The 22,215-nt window shown below is 38.4% G+C and overlaps 1 protein-coding gene across 1 annotated transcript in view; it reads right to left on the reverse strand.

The window, feature by feature from the left end:
- Positions 1-22,215, reverse strand: part of LOC124776955 (calpain-11-like) — a 205,493-nt gene that overhangs the window by 29,086 nt on the left and 154,192 nt on the right. The window contains exons 2-5 of the mRNA XM_047252188.1: positions 16,677-16,835; positions 15,123-15,189; positions 11,911-12,019; positions 3,648-3,806 (exon numbers count right to left, since the gene is read on the reverse strand). Coding sequence (XP_047108144.1) covers positions 3,648-3,806; positions 11,911-12,019; positions 15,123-15,189; positions 16,677-16,835 — 494 coding nt within the window. The remainder of the gene's footprint in view (positions 1-3,647; positions 3,807-11,910; positions 12,020-15,122; positions 15,190-16,676; positions 16,836-22,215) is intronic.

The raw sequence follows: 22,215 nt of genomic DNA on the forward strand, positions 1-22,215 counted from the left end.
ACAGAGAAAGGCAGCATGAACTGTCATGGGAGAGAGTTACAGAGATGCTGAAGAAGCTGGACTGGCAGACTCTTGAAGACAGACATAAACTATCGAGAGAAAGACTACTTATAAAGCTTTAAGAACTGGCTTTAAATGATGGCTCAAAGGATATACTACAACAGCCTACTTATTGGTCCCATAGGGATCACGAGGACAAGATTATATTAATTCAGCACACACGGAGCCATTTAAACAATAGTTTTTCCCTGCACTCCATATGTAAATGGAATGGGAAGAAATCCTGATAACTTTTACAGTGGGATGCACCCTCTGCCATGTACTTCACAGTCATATGCAGAATACAGATTTAGATTCATCATTGGATAATATGAGCACAAGAATGCTTCTACAATTGTCTGGATTTTTTACAGGTATGTTGCCTTTGATTTCAAGTGAATGTACCTAAATTTTAATATTCTGGTTGTTCAGTAGATGGTTATAAGCAGGATATACACTCAGTTGCTTTGTCATTCATGATAGCATCTTTAGGCTACACATAAATGAAGCATTAACATTTTGATGTAGATCTGTATGAAATCCAGAAGATTTAGTGAGAGTGTTAGTGCCATATTGGGTGGACGCACACTGGGTAATGAACTAGCTAGAAAGGTACCTGCACCAGGGAGACCCCTAGTGGCAACCACATGAACCATCAACTTACAACAGGTGCCAGGTAAACTTCAGTGTAACTCATTGTCGAAGGGATGAGCGATGACCTAAGTACCCAACAGCAGAGGAATATAGTGCAGTGTCACAAGGTCAAGTGATCGCACGAACATAAATAGGTGCCTGTCACTGCAGTGCTATTTACCGCAATCTGCGCACCACATACTGGATGTAGCTTGTGCCCCCAGATGCTGTGACGGCTGCAGGAGGTTTGGCAGTAAACAGCCCAGTGAATCTTCTGTTTACAAACAACCTCAGGAGGTGAAGCGAAGCACATCCGTGAGTGTTGTGGCTGAATAGGCAGGGGCCCAGTCCTGCATATACTTCAATTATCATCTTAGAAAACATACCCATTGTCAAAATGTTGACTGTAGAAGTGGACAACATGTTGAAGGATGCTCTCCTGGTAGTGCACCTTACTCAAATTACTGTTGATAGCAATGAGAGGCATCTGACATCCATACATAGTGCCAGTTCAAGAAGAGAAACTGACTAATTAATCCAAAATAGTTTTGTATCAGTGTACACTCCACTGCAGAGTGAAAAATTCATTCTGGAAACATCCTCTAGGCTGTGACTAAGCCATGTCTGTGCAATATCTTGTCTTCCACGAGCACTAGTCCAGCAAGCTTTGCAGGAGAACTGCTGTGAAGTCTGAAAGGTAGGAGATGAGGTTCTAGCAGAAGTTTAGCTGTGAGGTCAGGTCATGAGGGCATACTTGGGTAATTCAGTCAGTAGAGCATGTGCCCATAAAAAGCACAGATCCTGAGTTTGACTCTCAGTCCAGCACACAGTTTCAATCAGCCAGGAAGTTTAACCTCTGATCCAAGTTCAATTCTGGTTGTTCCTTTGCCACCTTCTTCGCACAGCATGATGATTTTTTTTTTTTTAATTGACTATCTAGAGGCCAAACTGATCATGTGGAGATCGTTGCATACAATCCTGGTTGGCTCTTTGAGGCCTATTAATACGAGGGCTATCTACAAAGTACATTACGTTTTGGAATTAAAAATAAATAAAGAATTGGAATTTTTTTAATTATATACAGATGAAAGCCACACTTAAATACTACTTTTCTACATAGTTGCCATTTAAATTAAGGCACTTATCGTAGCGATGGACGAGCTTGGAAATTCCTTCGTCGTAAAATTCGGCTGCCTGCGCCTTCAACCACGTGGTTACCTCTTCTTGATGCTGTGTGTCGTCATCAAAACGCTGCATACCCAACCACTTCTTCATTGCTGGGAATAAGTGGAAGTCGCTCGGTGCCAGGTCGGGACTGTACGGCAGATAAGGAAACAACTCCCACTTAAAAGATTCGAGAACTTCACGAGTGGCATTTGCCGTGTGGGCCCGGGCGTTGTCGTGAATCAGCAAGATCTTTGAGCCCAACTTTCCCCTGCGCTTGTTTTGTATTGCTCTTCTGAGGTTGTGCAGAGTTTGGCAATACCTTTGAGAGTTTATTGTAGTGCCTCTTTCCAGGAAATCCACAAAAATCACACCTTTTCTGTCTCAAAAGACAGTCGCCACGTGGTTGAAGGCGCAGGCGGCCGAATTTTACGACGAAGGAATTTCCAAGCTCGTCCATCGCTACGGTAAGTGCCTTAATTTAAATGGCAACTACGTAGAAAAGTAGTATTTAAGTGTGGCTTTCATCTGTATATAATAAAAAAAAATTTCAATACTTTATTTATTTTTAATTCCAAAATGTAATGTACTTTGTGGATAGCCCTCATAGATTGAGCAATGTGGATGAGTCAGATTATACAGTTCATGATTGGACAGACAGTGTGCTCTGTTGATCTGCACTGGGAATGCAGGTTTACTTTTAACTCTGTTACATAGGTGTGACTGTATGTAGCGATTTCCTGTGGTTAAAACAGTATTTAGAAAGATGTTACTGATAAAAAACCTAGTCTGCAAGTTTAAGGATAGTTCAAAACAGAGAGAGAGAATTTTATGAGACTACATTGCCTTTCAGTGGAGAATGGAAGCTTTTTGATAGCTGATTTATTCATTTTCATGTTATTAAATTTTAACCAGTGTGTCCCACATGAACATTTTGTGAGTGCTGACCTGATAACTATGCTGTGGAAGTCCCTTAATTTAAACCATCAGCACCAGCACTGATCGTTCACACAACTTGTAGGGGATTTCTGTGAGAAGTAAGGTTTTAAGAAAACGGAAAATTTCAACATGACTCTCTTATAAAAACTGTAATGGAAAGTTCCAAGTAAGATGTAGATAATGGAAGGAGTTATGGTAAAAATTCATATAATATAATACAATATGAAAGGATTGATTGCTACTTATCACATTGAAAAGGTGTTAGTGACAGATAGCCACTTAAAAAAAAAAAAAAAAAAAAAAAAAAAAAAAAAGATTGCTAGATATTATTAGCTAGATGTTCAACTGAAAGCTAGCAATGTTTCCAGATTTGTTTACTTGCCTGCCCATAACAAATTGCTCAACTGCATGGTGAATTGTTACAGTTACTCCTTCCATTATTTATAACAAAAGTAATTTGTGTGGTACAAAATCTCTTGGTGTTACAATTTTCATGTGTTTAGTTAAGAGATGGGATATGTTCACAACAACTTCCTGGTGTGTGCTGTCATCTCACATATTGCAACATACAGAGCAAGATGAGCTAACTTATCAAATCTGGTTACCAGATTAATTTTCTTCATTCTAGCATTGCAAACAAAATTAAGACTATATTTATTTTATGTAATAATGTAATACACTAAACAAAATATTTTCCTCATTTTTGTTTGTCATTCTCATCCAGAAATTCCGTTATTGTGAAACTTTAACTTTATTATTAGAGAATAAATTGGTATGTCCATATGTAGAAAGTAATAGAGAGAACATTTTTCTATAAATGTTTTTGTCTATGTCATACACAGCAGGAAGTCACAAAAGTAGTTGAATCTTACTTTGCAAATGCTTTTTCAAGCAGAGGGCACCAATACTGTTGATCTTGTCCTGATCTGGCATAGATGAGATTCCAATTTCCAGTGATTTCATCTTGTTGTGCTGGAAGACGATCATCTATTACTACATCAACCCATAAACCTTCATCTTCCTGCCAAAACCTGTCAACAGAATATGAAAGCACTACTGTGTTATCAGGAGAAAGAAAACTGGCATTCTACGGATCGGAGCATGGAATGTCAGATCCCTTAATCGGGCAGGTAGGTTAGAAAATTTAAAAAGGGAAATGGATAGGTTAAAGTTAAATATAGTGGGAATTAGCGAAGTTTGGTGGCAGGAGGAACAAGACTTTTGGTCAGGTGAATACAGGGTTATAAATACAAAATCAAATAGGGGTAATGCAGGAGTAGGTTTAATAATGAATAAAAAAATAGGAGTGCGGGTAAGCTACTAAAAACAGCATAGTGAACGCATTATTGTGGCCAAGATAGACATGAAGCCCACACCTACTTCAGTAGTACAAGTTTATATGCCAACTAGCTCTGCAGATGATCAAGAAATTGATGAAATGTATGATGAGATAAAAGAAATTATTCAGGTAGTGAAGCGAGATGTAAAATTTAATAGTCATGGGTGACTGGAATTTGAGAGCAGGAAAAGGGAGAGAAGGAAACATAGTAGGTGAATATGGATTGGGGGGAAGAAATGAAAGAGGAAGTCGTCTGGTAGAATTTTGCACAGAGCATAACTTAACCATAACTAACACTTGGTTCAAGAATCATAAAAGAAGGTTGTATACATGGAAGAATCCTGGAGATACTAGAAGGTATCGGATAGATTATATAATGGTAAGACAGAGATTTAGGAACCAGGTTTTAAACTGTAAGACATTTCCAGGGGCAGATGTGGACTCTGACCACAATCTATTGATTATGAACTGTAGATTAAAACTGAAGAAACTGCAAAAAGGTGGGAATTTAAGGAGATGGGACCTGGATAAACTGACTAAACCAGAGGTTGTACGTAGTTTCAGGGAGAGCATAAGAGAACAATTGACAGAAATGGGGGAAATAAATACAGTAGAAGAAGAATGGGTAGCTCTGAGGGATGAAGTAGTGAAGGCAGCAGAGGATCAAGTAGGTAAAAAGATGAGGGCTAGTAGAAATCCTTGGGTAACAGAAGAAATATTGAATTTAATTGATGACAGGAGAAAATATAAAAATGCAGTAAATGAAGCAGGCAAAAAGGAATACAAACATCTTAAAAATGAGATCGACAGGAAGTGCAAAATGGCTAACAGGGATGGCTAGAGGACAAATGTAAGGATGTAGAGGCTTTCTCACTGGGGGTAAGATAGGTACTGCCTACAGGAAAATTAAAGAGACATTTGGAGAAAAGAGAACCACTTGTATGAATATCAGAGCTCAAATGGAAACATAGTTCTAAGCAAAGAAGGGAAAGCAGAAGGGTGGAAGGAGTATATAGAGGGTCTATGCAAGGGTGATGTACTTGAGGACAATATTATGGAAATGGAAGAGGATGTAGATGAAAATGAAATGGGGGATACGAGACTGCGTGAAGAGTTTGACAGAGCACTGAAAGACCTGAGTCGAAACAAGGCCCCGGGAGTAGAAAACATTCCATTAGAACTACTGACGACCTTGGGAGAGCCAGTCCTGACAAAACTCTACCATCTGGTGAGCAAGCTGTATGAGACAGACAAAATACCCTCAGACTTCAAGAAGAATATAATAATTCCAATCCCAAAGAAAGGAGGTGTTGACAGATGTGAAAATTGCCGAACTATCAGTTTAATAAGTCACAGCTGCAAGGTACTAATGCAAATTCTTTACAGACGAATGGAAAAACTGGTAGAAGCTGACCTCAGGGAAGATCAGTTTGGATTCCATAGAAATGTTGGAACACGTGAGGCAATACTGTCCTTACGACTTATCTTAGAAGAAAGATTAAGGAAAGGCAAACCTATGTTTCTAGCATTTGTAGACTTAGAGAAAGCTTTTGACAATGTTGGCTGGAATACTCTCTTTCATATTCTAAAGGTAGCAGGGGTAAAATACAGGGAGCGAAAGGCTATTTACAATTTGTACAGAAACCAGATGGCAGTTATAAGAGTTGAGAGGCATGAAAGGGATCCAGTGGGTGGGAAGGGAGTGAGACAGGGTTGTAGCCTCTCCCCGATGTTATTCAATCTGTATATTGAGCAAGCAGTAAAGGAAACAAAAGAAAAATTCAGAGTAGGTATTAAAATCCATGGAAAAGAAGTAAAAACTTTGAGGTTCACCGATGACATTGTAATTCTGTCAGAGACAGCAAAGGACCTGGAAGAGCAGCTGAACGGAATGGACAGTGTCTTGAAAGGAGGATATAAGATGAACTTCAACAAAAGCAAAATGAGGATAATGGAATGTAGTCGAATTAAGTCGGGTGATGCTGAGGGAATTAGATTAGGAAATGAGACACTTAAAGTAGTAAAGGAGTTTTGCTATTTGAGGAGCAAAATAACTGAGATGGTCGAAGTAGAGAGGATATAAAATGTAGGCTGTCAATGGCAAGGAAAGTGTTTCTGAAGAAGAGAAATTTGTTAATATTGATTATAGATTTAAGTGTCAGGAAGTCATTTCTGAAAGTTTTTGTATGGAGTGTAGCCATGTATGGAAGTGAAACATGGACGATAAATAGTTTAGACAAGAAGAGAATAGAAGCTTTCGAAATGTGGTGCTACAGAAGAATGCTGAAGATTAGATGGGTAGATCACATAACTAATGAGGAGGTATTGAATAGAATTGGGGAAGAAGAGGAGTTTATGGCACAACTTGACAAGAAGAAGGGATCGGTGGGTAGGGGACATTCTGAGGCATCATGGGATCACAAATTTAGCATTGGAGGGCAGCGTGGAGGGTAAAAATCGTAGAGGGAGACCAAGAGATGAATACACTAAGCAGATCCAGAAGGATGTAGGTTGCAGTAAGTACTGGGAGATGAAGAAGCTTGCACAGGATAGAGTAGCATGGAGAGTTGCATCAAACCAGTCTCAGGACTGAAGACCACAACAACAACAACAACAACAACAACAACAACTGTGTTACAATGGAAGAAATGGCCCAAATAAACCAAGTGGTTTTCTTGGTCCAAGGGAGTGAGATGAATATGGAAAAAGTGGGCACAAGGGTTGGTGAGAGATAGGGAGGGGAAGCATATCAAGCAAATAGAATAGGAATGGGAGAGCAGACTGTATGTCCAAGTACAGGCTTGGAAAGACAGAGGCAGGAGGAATGGATCAGAAAGAGGGAGACAGTTAAGTAAACAATCTGGAGGGTACACAACTTATAAACAGAAAAGGGATAGAGAGAAGAGGTGTCTGTGTTAGAAGGATGGGGTGGGGGGTGCAGGGAAGGAATGAAGAGAATGGGCAGAAACAACTTGATATCAAGGCAAGGAGGAGTGCAGGAGTGACAATGTTTAGGTGAACGGTAGGAAACTTCTCCACTTGAATAGCTGTTTCCCTTTGTACACAAAAAGGTGTCTGTCTGTACAGTATAACCATCCATCAATGGGCTGTCTAAAGTGACATTCAGCCACTTTTCCATTATCATGAGAGACATCACAGACAGGCACTATCTGTCCATACCAGATCCCCAAACAGATACACCACACTATATGCTTCCAAGTACAAACTGTTACTTAATGTCATTTATGTTCTCCAAAAGGAAAGTACACTATACAACAATAGTGATTTTTGTGGAAATAATCAAATAAAAAATTCCTTTGTTAGTTTTCATGTTATGCTGAAGGCTTAATACAATTATTTCATGATCAACATAAAAACTACTGGTTATTGTTCATGCACAGTATTGAATTTTATTATTTACACTTTATGTGATACAGTTTGTTTATTATTGTAGTACTTTCTCCAACAACAGCAAATAAGAAAACTAACTAACTCCTCCCAAACAGGCCATGAAGGCCTAACGGTACCGACAGGCCGCCGTGTTATCCTCAGCCCATAGGCGTCACTGGATGCGGAAATGGAGGGTTATGTGGTCAGTACACAACTCTTCTGGCCGTATGTCAGTTTCCGAGACCAGAGGCACTCCTTTTCAATCAAATAGCTCCTCAGTTTGCCTCACAAGGGCTGAGTGCAACCCACTTGCCAACAGCGCTCAGCAGACCTGATGGTCAGCCATCCAGGTGCTAGCCCAGCCCAACAGCGCTTAACTTTGGTGATCTGACGGGAACTGGTGTTACCACGTCAGCAAGGTTGTTGGCAACAATAGCAAATAATGGGCAGCAAAAATGTTATTGGAAATAAACTGAATTACAATCTTCCAAGTAACGTTGGGTATTACTGGCACATACCAGTTGTTTTTGTTGAAGGCATGGCACTCAGATGACAAGAGGTTTTGGAATTTAAATGGTTTTTATAAAGATGATGTGACTTACCAAACGAAAGCGTTGGTATGTTGATAGATACACAAATAAACACAAACACAGAGTATAAGGGAAACATTCCATGTGGGAAAAATATATCTAAAAACAAAGATGATGTGACTTACCAAACGAAAGCGCTGGCAGATTGATAGACACACAAACAAACACAAACATACACACAAAATTCAAGCTTTCGCAACCAACGGTTGCTTCATCAGGAAAGAGGGAAGGAGAGGGAAAGACGAAAGTATGTGGGTCTTAAGGGAGAGGGTAAGGAGTCATTCCAATCCCGGGAGCGGAAAGACTTACCTTAGGGGGAAAAAAGGACAGGTATACACTCGCACACATGCACACACACACATATCCCAGAGATATGTGTGTGTATCCCAGGGATATGTGTGTGTGCGAGTGTATACCTGTCCTTTTTTCCCCCTAAGGTAAGTCTTTCCGCTCCCGGGATTGGAATGACTCATTACCTTCTCCCTTAAAACCCACATCCTTTCGTCTTTCCCTCTCCTTCCCTCTTTCCTGATGAAGCAACTGTTTGTTGCGAAAGTTTGAATTTTGTGTGTATGTTTGTGTTTGTTTGTGTGTCTATCGACCTGCCAGCGCTTTTGTTTGGTAAGTCCCATCATCTTTGTTTTTAGATATATTTTTCCCACGTGGAATGTTTCCCTCTATTTTTTTATATATATATATATACACTCACACACACGCACATATCCATCCACACATATACAGACACAAGCAGACATCGTCTTTCCCTATCCTTCCCTCTTTCCTGATGAAGCAACCGTTGGTTGCGAAAGCTAGAATTTTGTGTGTGTGTTTGTGTTTGTTTGTGTGTCTATCGACCTGCCAGCGCTTTTGTTTGGTAAGTCTCATCATCTTTGTTTTTTTATGGGAAACATTCCACGCGGGAAAAATATATTTAAAAACAAAGATGATGTGACTTACCATACGAAAGCGCTGGCAGGTCGATAGAAACACAAACAGACACATACATACACACAAAATTCAAGCTTTCGCAACAAACTGTTGCCTCATCAGGAAAGAGGGAAGGAGAGGGAAAGATGAAAGGAAGTGGGTTTTAAGGGAGAGGGTAAGGAGTCATTCCAATCCCGGGAGCGGAAAGACTTACCTTAGGGGGAAGAAAGGACGGGTATACACTCACACACACGCACATATCCATCCACACATATACAGACACAAGCAGACATCGTCTTTCCCTATCCTTCCCTCTTTCCTGATGAAGCAACCGTTGGTTGCGAAAGCTAGAATTTTGTGTGTGTGTTTGTGTTTGTTTGTGTGTCTATCGACCTGCCAGCGCTTTTGTTTGGTAAGTCTCATCATCTTTGTTTTTTTATGGGAAACATTCCACGCGGGAAAAATATATTTAAAAACAAAGATGATGTGACTTACCATACGAAAGCGCTGGCAGGTCGATAGAAACACAAACAGACACATACATACACACAAAATTCAAGCTTTCGCAACAAACTGTTGCCTCATCAGGAAAGAGGGAAGGAGAGGGAAAGATGAAAGGAAGTGGGTTTTAAGGGAGAGGGTAAGGAGTCATTCCAATCCCGGGAGCAGAAAGACTTACCTTAGGGGGAAAAAAGGACGGGTATACACTCGCACACACACACATATCTCTGCCCAAACTCTTTGTCTTTAAATATGTCTGCTTGTGTCTGTATATTTGTGGATGGATATGTGTGTGTGTGTGCGAGTGTATACCCATCCTTTTTTCCCCCTAAGGTAAGTCTTTCCGCTCCCGGGATTGGAATGACTCCTTACCCTCTCCCTTAAAACCCACTTCCTTTCGTCTTTCCCTCTCCTTCCCTCTTTCCTGATGAGGCAACAGTTTGTTGCGAAAGCTTGAATTTTGTGTGTATGTATGTGTCTGTTTGTGTTTCTATCGACCTGCCAGCGCTTTCGTATGGTAAGTCACATCATCTTTGTTTTTATATATATACTCTGTGTTCTTCCAGTGCCTGTGTCATGTGAGTGAGAACTTCTGCATTAATAGTTTGATTTGAGGATATCTGGGTAGATTCCAGAAGAAGCATATTATTACTGCCAAAGACTTCAGTAATTCTAAATACATCAATTATTACATCTCACAGATATGTCCATGTTTGTATCTGGAAGAGCACAGATAACCCATTTCAGTTTAGATGAAGTTATTTCATCGCTCCATCATCCCACATCATGCTGGAATATAAAATGTCATAATAAACCACAGTTTTCATTTATAAAACGTAATCTTTTGGTGAAAAGCAGACTAGGTAGACACTTTTGAAGATCAGCAATTAATATTTCATGGACTAGGTCATATTTTGATATACTTGTGTCCCTGTTTGAACCCCAAAAGAAGCAATTCATATGCTTTTTTTCTTATAATCTCTCCTGGGTTTTGAATATTTCTATGCAAGAACCACTTTGTACAACAAGTGTCTGCTTCCAGCTGCTTCGAAGACAAATTGAATCTTTTATTGAAACGTCTGCATACATAAAACCTGCCTGTCTGCTGTTCAGTGCCTCCTATATGTGCTGAGCAGCAATTTAACCTAATTCACATTATTATTCCAATCCCAGATCTTCCATTTTTTGTTGTTTGCACCGAACATTTTTTAGCCAATTCTGAGATTCATTGCTATTTTGAATACTAAACTCTTAAATAAAAAGCAAGTATTTTCTCAGTGTTTCGATCTGGCCTTGTTTCAGTTCTTTGACACAATAAACAGTACGGTAGTGATTTAGTGTGTAGCTAGAAATCCTCTAGGTGATTAAAGTTGGTTAGTGCTGAAGAAAATGGAGTTGAAAAATACATAAGGAGATCAATAGCCAAAGGTGACTGGACCTCAATATCAGTTTTTCAAATGTAGGAAAAGCTGTAGCTCAGATATTCAACGAAAAAGGTAATGTTCAAAATAGAAGAAAATTGTACTTCTATGCAGGAAAATAAGAGAAGTTTAAAGAATTAACTAAACAACATGTTAAAAACAGCAAAAATTCAATAAAAGATGGGTAAAAGTAACAAAGACAAAAGAAGATAGACAAAATATGATGAAATGAAATAGAAATTTTGACGATGGCTGCAATTGAAATGAATTCAATAGAGACAAGTTTGTGCCAAACAAGGACTTGAACCTGGATTTCCTGTTTTATATGAGCATTTGTCTTAACTGCTTCGGCTATCCAAACACCCTTCCTGTCCATCTCAAATTTCCAACTTGTCACACACTACCTATGTAGCTTCCCTTTTCTTCCATGTTCATCTCTCACAGCCTCAAGCAGATTCTGCAAGTGAGTGTGTCCGCATTGAAATTATCTTAATGGTTGTCAAGGCATATATATTTATATACATGTGGCGTCTGTTCTTTCAGACATGTCCGAAAGAACAGACACCACATGTACATAAATAGATGAAACAGTGAGCTTATAGAGGAAGAAAGAGAAGCAGAACATTGTGAAAATGTTTCTGGAATGATATAAGGAATGAAAATGCTGACATAAACAAAATCAAAGTTAGAAGTGCAGTGCAGCACTAAATAAGCAAATAAAACAATTTTAAATTTGTTACAGAAACAACGTATGGACAGTAGTTGAATATGTTGCAGCAAAATTCAGATATCATTAATCTGATTAAAAACCTGAGTATGAAATGAGAGAACAGACTGTTACTGTTTACAAAAGCTTCTATTTTCCAAAATTTTCCAAAGGAGGACAATCTTGACTACCAAAAAAATTAATAATAATTTTTGTAGGAAAAGAAAAATTGGGAAACATGCAATGCCATCAGGATCTCACCTGAAATGCAAAATACCTGATTCGATGTCCTGATTAGAGGGCACAACAAAACTGAACAAGTCCGGCTTCTGAGTGAGGAATGCAGCAGGAGCTAAGAACCAGCAATCATCTGCAACAGACATTTCAGATTGCAATATCTATGAAATGAAACTAATTTGTTTTATTTCATGTTATTTGTGTGTCTAAATTACTGTTGTGCTTTGAGGTTAAGATAATTCTTCTACATAAATACAGTTTAGCTGAAATGATTATCATCTCATGAGACTGTTTTGTACTATGTTTTACATATTCACATAAATGAGAAATTGTTGGATTTCCAAAAGCTGAAAAAGATTAACAACTTTTTGATCTGTTGCACTCCAGTTGCTCATAAATATTAGAGGAGTATTAAAATTCAATTGCTTACATAACTATAATAAAACATGACATTGGTGATAAATTTGTTTCTGGATGCTGAGAAATGGCACAGTTATAAATCACAATTTTATTTTAAAATAAATTTGAAAGTTGTCTTGCCACAAAAAGAAAATGTATAATACCATTACAATACATGATATACTAATGACAAATTACACACAAAAAAGAAATTGTTTGTAAAACTCAAGAATACTCTTCGTAAGTAATAGTTCAGCAATGAAAGCTCACATCATTCCCAAGGCAAACTGCAAGTCAGGCATTGAGATTAAAACCAAAATAGGCAGAGCAGTACATAATCATGAAGCTAAAATAAAAGATGAATGCCATCAAGTTCCGCCATTTCTTAACTGTACATGCAGGATGTCACTACTTCATCATCCAAAATTTTGGCTACAAATCTTGTTGAGTTTCGATAGTGTGTGTCTCTGACTCACCTTGACTGTGAGTGGTATGTTCTCAGTCATTTTATAGGAAGATAAAGTAATTGTGTCTTAGATGTACACAAAAACAATGCTGTGATATTGTATCTACCATGAAAACTACAAGAGTCAGTACCATCATGGGTAATCATGGTAGTAGTATACTGCTCTGACATAGTTTGGACATCATTACTATCAAATGACTCACTGAAAAGCTTTTTGAACATTTTTTGTGCTAGGATAAGCTCAGATTGCAAAGTACAGAAAATATATGATGATCATATCAAAAACCCTATCATTTGTTAGGAAATGCAACATGGTTTGAAATAAATTGTTACACTTGTGAAAATTTTGCTAGTGACATCTTGCACTATATTGATGTCACATGACCAGTGAGAAACATAACAGTGAAAAACAATCAAATTGTTCATGGAAGTGCCTATATAAACAATGAAGTTGTTCAAGCAAGGAAAAACGTACAACTGTTCCAATGCAAAATGTTACATGGCCGAGAGATTGTTCAGCTGAAAGAAGTATTCAGTAAACATTATAAACTGAGAGAATGTTCAGCTGAAAGAAGTATTCAGTAAACATTATAAATTTATAAGGACTTGCTAGTACACTCAAGAAGTAAATACGCAGCTCACACATTAAATGATGGAAGCAATGACACTGCTAGTATAAAATTATTGAGGCTTTCGTAGCCAGTTGACAAATTGCCTTTTGGCTTCTGTCTCTGGTTCTTTGGATGACATTTGTTTGATGATTTTTCTGATGTTACACCAGCACAAATGGCTAGCATTGTCAAAGCTTCATTGCCCATTGCTGGTGGCAAAAGTGAGAAAAATTATCAAATGAACATCAGCCGAAGAACCCGAGAAAGACACCTGCTGCTATTGTTTGGAATGTCATAAACAGCCTCTGAGTAAGAAAGGATAATTTCATTTATGACCTCATAACAAACCACAGTGGTACAATGATAGAATGCCACCAACATATTGCAGATATCTTTAATGAATATTTTTCTTCTGGTGGTAAATCAATCAATAATTTCAATAACCATTAATATAACTGTAAGGGTAGTTCTTATGCATACAGCATGTACATCATCTTAACTGACAGCAATGAAATAAAAAGCATAATAGAGGCATTACAAAATTCTAAATCTACGGAATACAGTGTGCCAAATGTGAACATCCTGAAGTCTGCACTGATAACATATCCAGACCTCTTTCTACTGAAATTAATAGACTCTTAACATGAGGAAGTTTTTCTTACCATTGAAGATAGAAAACTACAGACCTGTTTCTATCTTTCCTATCTTCTCAAGGATCACAGACAAGGAGTGAGGGATAGCAAAGAGGGGGGAGGGGGGTGAGTGGGGAGGGATTGAGGTAGGGGTATAGAGGATGCTAGCTCTAAATGGCACTATTCAAAAGCTAAGCAATGTTTCATCCATTTTATATACGTGTCCACTCACTTAGTGCCTCTCATATTTCATAATCAGCGATCTGTCCTCATGTACACATTACATTCCATTTTGTGTGTTCCATTTCTGGGTAACATTCACAACATATGAGAGTTTTCCACAATGTTTGATGGATATATTCAATGAAATTATTCATCAGTGGATAGTCTTGTCATTCAGACATAGCACAATACTTTCATTAAAGTGAGTTGCTTTCCCAGTTATGTTCTAGTTTACCTACCTACGTATAAGCTATCGCTTATTATTTGCACGTTTGTATACACACCAATACTGTCAAACTCTATGGGTATTAAAATTTAAATCAAATGAGACATTATTTCACCTGTGCGCATACTTGTCAACATATTATGAGAAGGAAAGTTGCTACTCATGGTGAGTGGCAACTTTCCTTCTCATAATATTGTTACATTCCATCCTAGATTTTCCCTTGTCAATATATTGCATGTTAATAGAGCAAGATCGTCCGATGTACTTCAGTAGACTGTTGGAACCCGCAGGTAATGACTGGTACTAAAATTAAATGGCTTTCTGAATTGTACGATGTTGCATTTTAATCATGGAGTTGGTACATGAGAATACATACAACATGATTAGTGGTTATAGTGATTGTGTTTCACATTCTAGTATCTTTATTACTGAAAATGGAAACTAACAACAAGGAAGTTAGCTTCATCAAAATTGAATAAAATTAAAAATCATACTTTCAGGTGCTAATACCAATTCATCTGAATCATAATGAGGAATTTCATTTGTTTCACGTCTCAAAAGTACTTCAAAATGATTGTTTCTTTTTTTCATTATGTCTGTAGCATTTGTGCATCCATTGTTGTATACACACATAATTGTGTGGAGTAAGGTTCACAACAGAAAAAAGGAGAGGTTCTTACCCAGGTCACCTTGAATTACATCAGATGGTGAAGCATCCATCAAAAATACTGCACCATTCGTAATGTCCTGAAATGTGAGAGCATTGAAATTACTTTTCTAAGTAACAGATCAAACATTAACCAGATAATGATTTACTTCTAGGTATTATGTAATTATTTTTTATTAACCTAGATAAGTATATATCAAGAAATAAACTATAGTTAAGCAAGATTTCTGTTTCAGTCAGGGCACCACAATAAAATGGAGGTAACAGCCCTATAGAGTTGCAAAAGACTCTCTTTCTTCCTTTTTTTCTTTTGAATTGTTATTCTGAATTTGTTTGTTAAAAGTAATAATAACTTTTTCAATAACTAATACTAGTCATACAACTCAGCAGCTAAGGTCGCTAATGCACAATTGTGTGATGGCACTCTGCCAGGTACTGTATTGTGAATAGCAGAGTAATCACATAGATGTAGATGTCAATGTACGTCACTGGCACTGAGGCAGAAACAGCTTTTATCAGGAAACACAACAGACCTCCACCCTGCCCTCCAATGAGCTCTCACTTGACAGCACTGAAGTCGCAAATGGTGGTGGTTTGCACACTACAGGCCCTCTGGCTCAGAGCTCTCTTAAAGTACCCAGTTTGTAACAGTTTGTTGTGTCACTGTGGTGACAAATGCTGCTCAAATTTCAGCTGCAGATTCAGTACGATTTGACAGAGCCATATCCTGAACACGATGGTCTAGCCTCTCAGAAGTGCCACATGGCTGTCCAGAGTCTGGCCTTGTCATGAACCATTCTCATGACCACCACTGCTAGCGATCATGTGCAGTGGCTACATTCCTGCCAAGTCTTTCTGCCAATCACAGAAGGAACATCCAACTTCTCAACAGCCCTATTACACAGCCTCATTCAAACTCAGTAGGTATTAATAATGGTGTCTTTGTCACTTGAAAGGCATTCTTTTCTAACATCAACTCACCTTGTCCAAACTCATAGGTAACTAATGCTCATGACCACTACAGCACGTATTTAAAGCAAACCTGACAAACCTGATATGCATCCTCATAGTGGCACTACTAGTGCCACTCTTATGCAACCGATGCAAAATTTGAACAGACATTGTTGTTGACACATATCTATCAACTTTTGTTCATGTCACACAACTCCTTGGTGTTGTAATTTTTTTCTGTCAGAATATTACAGAAGCAATAAGGTATGTCTCTTAAACAGTACTATATAGCCATTGATAATTTAGATCACAAAAAGTAGGAACTGATAATTATGCAGCATAAATTAATAACAAAACACCAATGACATTCTACAACATGCTTTCTCATTACAAACCTTGTCACTGGGAAATATGACACCCAAAATCTATGGTGAATAATACTAATATTTCATCTTACTGAACTAAACATAAAATTCAATGTGGTGGGATTCTGAACCAGAATTCAGACATAAATGAGAAATTTCAGAAGTTTCGTTGGAAGGCAAAAATGTGAATGAATCATCAAATGTTGGTTAAATAAAACAGTCTGTACATTTATAATACAGTACCTACACACCTTGGGCCTTTTCCATTCAATATTCAAGCCACGTGTAGCTACTGCCAGTGAAGATGCACATGCTGGGAACTCAGGGTCTTCAAAATTACAGCCATTTTTCAAACATTGTTCCTGTAGCTCTTCATATATTTGGTTCTCCTTGAATGGCTTCACATCTCCCTGTGACATAAAAAGATATTTCATTATGTCACATGTTTTTAGACAGTTTCATTCAATACATGCCATTCATAAGCCATGCAGAATTGCATGTGCCATGAGCGAGGAGCTGTACGACGGGCGTTTGAAAAGTCCCTGCAAAGTCTGAGAGATGGCACCACCGGCGTGTATTGAGGTCATGTTTAGTTAGTAGCATCTTTGGAAAGAATGCACACCAAGTTTCAGCCATATTGGTGTATTTCTTTGTGTTTGGCATTCGTATGAATGAAGGAAGTCAAGTGATTGTCAACGAATGAACAGAAAAGAATTTCATGTGGTGATTAAACATTACTTTATGAAAGGCGAAATGCCTCAGGGGACTAAAGAGAAGCTTGATAAACATTAAGGTGAGTCTGCACCTTCGATTAGAATAGTTTATAAGTGGTTTCAAAATTTTCAGTGTGTCCATAAGGGCACAAGTGATGCTGAACATTCTGGACGCCCTGTGAAGGTTACGACTCCAGAAATCATTGATAAAATCCATGATATGGTGATGGAAGACAGAAGAGTTAAGGTGCGTGAGATTGCAAGTGCTGTGGGAATCTCGAATGAATGGGTACATAATATTTTGCATAAACATTTGGACATGAAAAAGCTATCCGCAAGATGGGTTCCATGATTGCTCATGCTTGACCAAAAACGGAATCATGTGAAGTGTTGCAAGGATGGTTTGCAGCTGTTCAGGAAGAATCCGCAGGACTTTAAGTGTCTTTTCGTCACTATGGATGAAACATGGATATATTAGTATACTCCTGAGACCAATTAACAATCTAAACAATGGGATACCAAGGGAGAATCTGCACCAAAAAAGGCGAAGACCATTCCTTTGGCCAGAAAGATTATGGCGACTGTCTTTAGGGATTCACAAGGGGTAATCCTCATTGACTATCTGGAAAAGGGTAAAACTATTACAGGTGCATATTATTCATTGTTGTTGGACCATTTGAAAACCGAACTGCAAGAAAAACACCGGCGATTGGACAGCAAAAAAGTCCTTTTCCATCATGACAATGCACCAGCACACACCTCAGAAGTTGTGGTCGCAGAATTAATGGAAATAGGATTCCAACTTGTTTCGCATCCCCCCAATTCTCCAGACTTGACTCCCTCAGGCTACTATTTGTTCCCCAATTTGAAGAAATGGCTGGTGGGACAAAGATTTTATTGAAACGAGGAGGTGATTGCAGCAACTAACAGCCTTTTTGCAGACTTGGACAATTCCTATTATCCAGAAGGGATCAACAAATTGGAACGGCATTGGATGAAGTGTATAAGTCTAAAAGGAGACTATGTCAAAAAATAAAAAAGGTTTACCCCAAACACGTAAGTAGTTTTTATTTTTGCAAGGACTTTTCAAATGCCCCTCGTATTGTGACTGTGCATGCTGTCCATATTCCCCCCTCCCTTTTTTTAGCAGAATGATCAGTCTTATAGGTTAACAGTGATATTATACAGATAACTCATATGACAAGTATGAACTTAACATAAGATATAATTGTTTAGGCTTTACATGGAAACATCAAGGAAAAAGTTGATATATGCTGATCGTTATTCTCTGAGGGATGCATGGTGCTGTAAATTTTCTTTTCTTCCTCTGTGAAGACAGTTTCAGCTGACTTAAATTTCGATGTAGAATTATCTTTAGTATGTTACCATGAGAGGAGGTGCAGGTAGTAATGGCACTGGACTCATATTTGAAAGGAGCGGGATTTAAATTTGTTCATTTACACAGATAAATGTTTCTGTGGTTTCATTAAATCACTTGAGTGGAATGCCAGGTTAGTTGTTGTGAAAAAGACACAACCAATTTTCTCTCCTACCATTTACCTACATGTGTCAGTGTGCAAGATCTAATGATTGTCACCAAGGAGTCATTTAACTCTGATCTTCCTTTTTCTTCCTTCAGTGATGTATTATTCTTCACCCATTTACAGATACAGATAAAGTTGCTGTTAAGTAGGAACTCGCATTAATAATTTGTTATGCAACACCTGCATGTAAAATATGGCTGCTAAGTAGGCAGTCACAGAGCCGATATACATGCATGTAAAGAAGTAGTTAAAAAATTATTAAAGCTTATTGCTGCACCACCTGGGTCCTGTTTGACTTCCAAGTACTGTACAATAAACATGATTAATTTACAGCCTGGAATTTTTTGTATATTTATGTCATGGAGTTGCAGCAAAATATACTGGTTTTCATATTTGTTGTGTTATTTACTGTCCATAATTTTTGAGCATAATACATACATGAGCAAGTGCTTCCAACTAATGGAACATCATACAAGAGCTCCCAGTTTTCATCTACACTAATCATCGTATATTGTAGTCACTTTCTGTAGTTGCTACTGAATTAAACTATCTCGGAAGATTAAAACAGTGTGCAACATCTGCCTCTGATGAGCTGTCCCCTATGAGTTGGGTACTTATGGCACCATTTGGAGCAATGCAAGACTTCATTCTCTGAATACTACTTCCTCTGAACCTCACAAAAGCTGTGTATGTGACACTACAAAACTACCATCTGAGAAAAAGGGATATGGGGGCAATGACTTCATTACAGTCCGATAATTTTGTTCCAGTATGAATCCGTCCTCACCGAATTCGTCAGTGCTCTGGATTCAACATGTAGGACCTGTCTAAATTACTCTTCTATGAAACTCCCTCACAGATTATAGCAGCGTAATTTGAAAGTCTTGAGAGAGCCCTGTGTAATATGAGGCTTAGTGTAAGTATATGCTTGAATTGTTCAGCAGGAAAGGTATTGACTGAGATGGGAGGAGATCTGATTGCTATCAAGTTTTTAATCTGCCAAGATTGTTCAGTCCAATGTATTTTCAATTGAGAACAGTATTACTATTATCATATATACTTCTCCCTACCCAACCCCTTCCTTACAATCATGCAAAGGAGCTGTAATTCCTCCTGTTTCCTTTATGAGTAATTCATTAACATAGATAATATTTTACTTTTTACTAGAATAAACACAATGGAAAATCTGGAATGAAATCCACCCGATGAAGGACTTAGTCTGCTAGCTGAACAATGTTTACCAGTAATTTTCACTGTGCCTGTCTGCCTCTTAGTGGGTCCTCTGCATGGTGAGTGGCAACCTATTCTATTTAAATACATGCAGTAAAATAAATTATACGGGAACAATGCCAATTTTTTATGTTATCCTGCTGATAAAAAGACTTGTGGAAAATGGTCTAAAAGGTAATTTAGTGTACTTTGCTCCTGACAGGTAGATAAATTACTTTGCAGAAATTCATTGCTACTATGTCACAATGAAAAATAATAAAGATTATATGAATGCATTTGTCGAGTGACAGATCTCATAATGTGGTTCCTTTTAGATGAAAATGGTCAGTGTGGGTATGAGTGCACACAGCGGAATTGTTATGCCATCTTGCAGATAACTGTGGGAGGTGTGTCAATAGATTGAGAGACAGAAATGGTGGTGAAAAAATACATGAAAAATGTATAGCTAGAACCTAGAAATAGTGTAAAAATTCCACTAATATGAATATGACTGTCTAGTGAGCTTTTCAATAGCTCTCTGCAATAATTTTTGGATCTACATGCATGGACAATACCTTCTCGAGAGTTCTTTGTTCTTTATGTGCTGGTTTCAATGAATTAGGCAAAATTCTTAAAAACAATCACAACCCAGCAGTCGATTTGAAAGTTGAGTGCTTTGTTACCGCAGTAGTGTTATGGGTAGCTTACACAGACAGACCAGTGGTTCCCAGGTCTCCTTCAGTCATCAGCACGCAGCAGGCAATTTAAATGGTTGTGATTAAAATTCCACTTGGTATAGTGTGAGAGTGGTATCAGCATTATCTATTAGAGGACATGTGATGGAGTGCCTTTGACAGATTGGAGGCAGGTTAGACTCTTTAGAAGTATTTATTTAACTGCTGACTTTCTGCAATACAAAGGCTATGGCAGCAATTTCTAACCACAGTTAACAACCAGAAGTTTCAGTATCACACAATGGTAAAAATCAAGTTGGGTCAGTCCAGGTAAAAATACTGTCCAAAGAATAATACTTTATGAAACCAATTTGAGGCTCAAATTGATTAAGATCAATCAGTAACATGAATGATATGTGAGACGGAGCCCAATTAAGTTAAGCTCACTTATGTGTCATAAAAATGTGGGATCAATCGTAAATTCCAGAATTCACCATTCAAGTTAACTGGGAGATGAAACTGACTGGCCTACTAAGTAATCATTTCTTTGTGTTTTCCTAAGTGGCCAGTACAAAAATTAGTTGAATACTCCTCATAACCAACTCATTGGGCTTTACATTAACCCATACCTGATTACCTTGATTGCTATGTATTTAAATAATGTAAGGAATAAACGTAACAACACATCGTGTAGTTGAAGCAATAAGTGGTCAGTAGTCACATAAATAAGCTTTTGGATGAATCCTCCTTCAGAGCTAAAAGGATACACATATCAACATACATAAACTTGTATGAGAACACTATCCTGACACTAAACCAGATGGTGCAGTGATTAGTACACTGGACTCACATTCAGAAGGAAAATGGTTCAAATCCATGTCTGACCATCCAGATTTGTGTTTTCCATGAATTCCCAAAATTACTCCAGGCAACTGCTGAGATGATTCCATTGAAATGGCTCAGCCAATTTCACTCCCCATCCTCTAATCATTTTGAGCTTGTGCTCCATCTCTATTGACCTCAATGCTCGCAGGACGTTAGACTGTAATCTTCCTTTCTTTCTTCCTTGCTTCCTACCCTCCTTCCTTCATTGTCCAAATTGAGTATGTCATGCTGGCAGTCTAGCTTGACTGGACAGGGAGTTGTGTGGGTGGAATGGGTAAGAGGAGATGGAAGTAGTGAGTGAGTCGGAGGGAGGGAAGATTGGAGGGTTGGATGACATAGCTGGGAGGGAGGTGCAGCAAGTGAATAGGATCAGAATGTGACACCAGCTTTCTCTGCTGCAGCAAGAGGAGTTCCCCGGGGCATGCAGTGACATGTAGGAGTGGACTGGGAAGAGAAGGTAGACGAGGGAGACTGTGGAGAGGAAGGTACAATTGTAGAATGATTGGCAAGGGTGGAGATCGGGAGATAGCTGAGGTTAGGATTATGGGATTGAAGGATGTGTTGTAAGAACAATTCCATCTGTGTAACTTAGAGAAGCTGGGACAGGGGAAGAGGGATGGCACAAGTTGTGAATCAGCCACTGAAATTATGCATAGTGTGCTCAGTGGTGTTTTATGCCGCTGGATGGTCAACCCTATTCTCAGCCACGGTTTGACAGCGATCATTAATTTGGCTGAACAGTTGGTTGGTGATCATGTCCACATA

This window comes from Schistocerca piceifrons, chromosome 2 (genome assembly GCF_021461385.2).
Source record: "Schistocerca piceifrons isolate TAMUIC-IGC-003096 chromosome 2, iqSchPice1.1, whole genome shotgun sequence".
Classification (NCBI taxonomy): Eukaryota; Metazoa; Arthropoda; class Insecta; order Orthoptera; family Acrididae; genus Schistocerca; species Schistocerca piceifrons.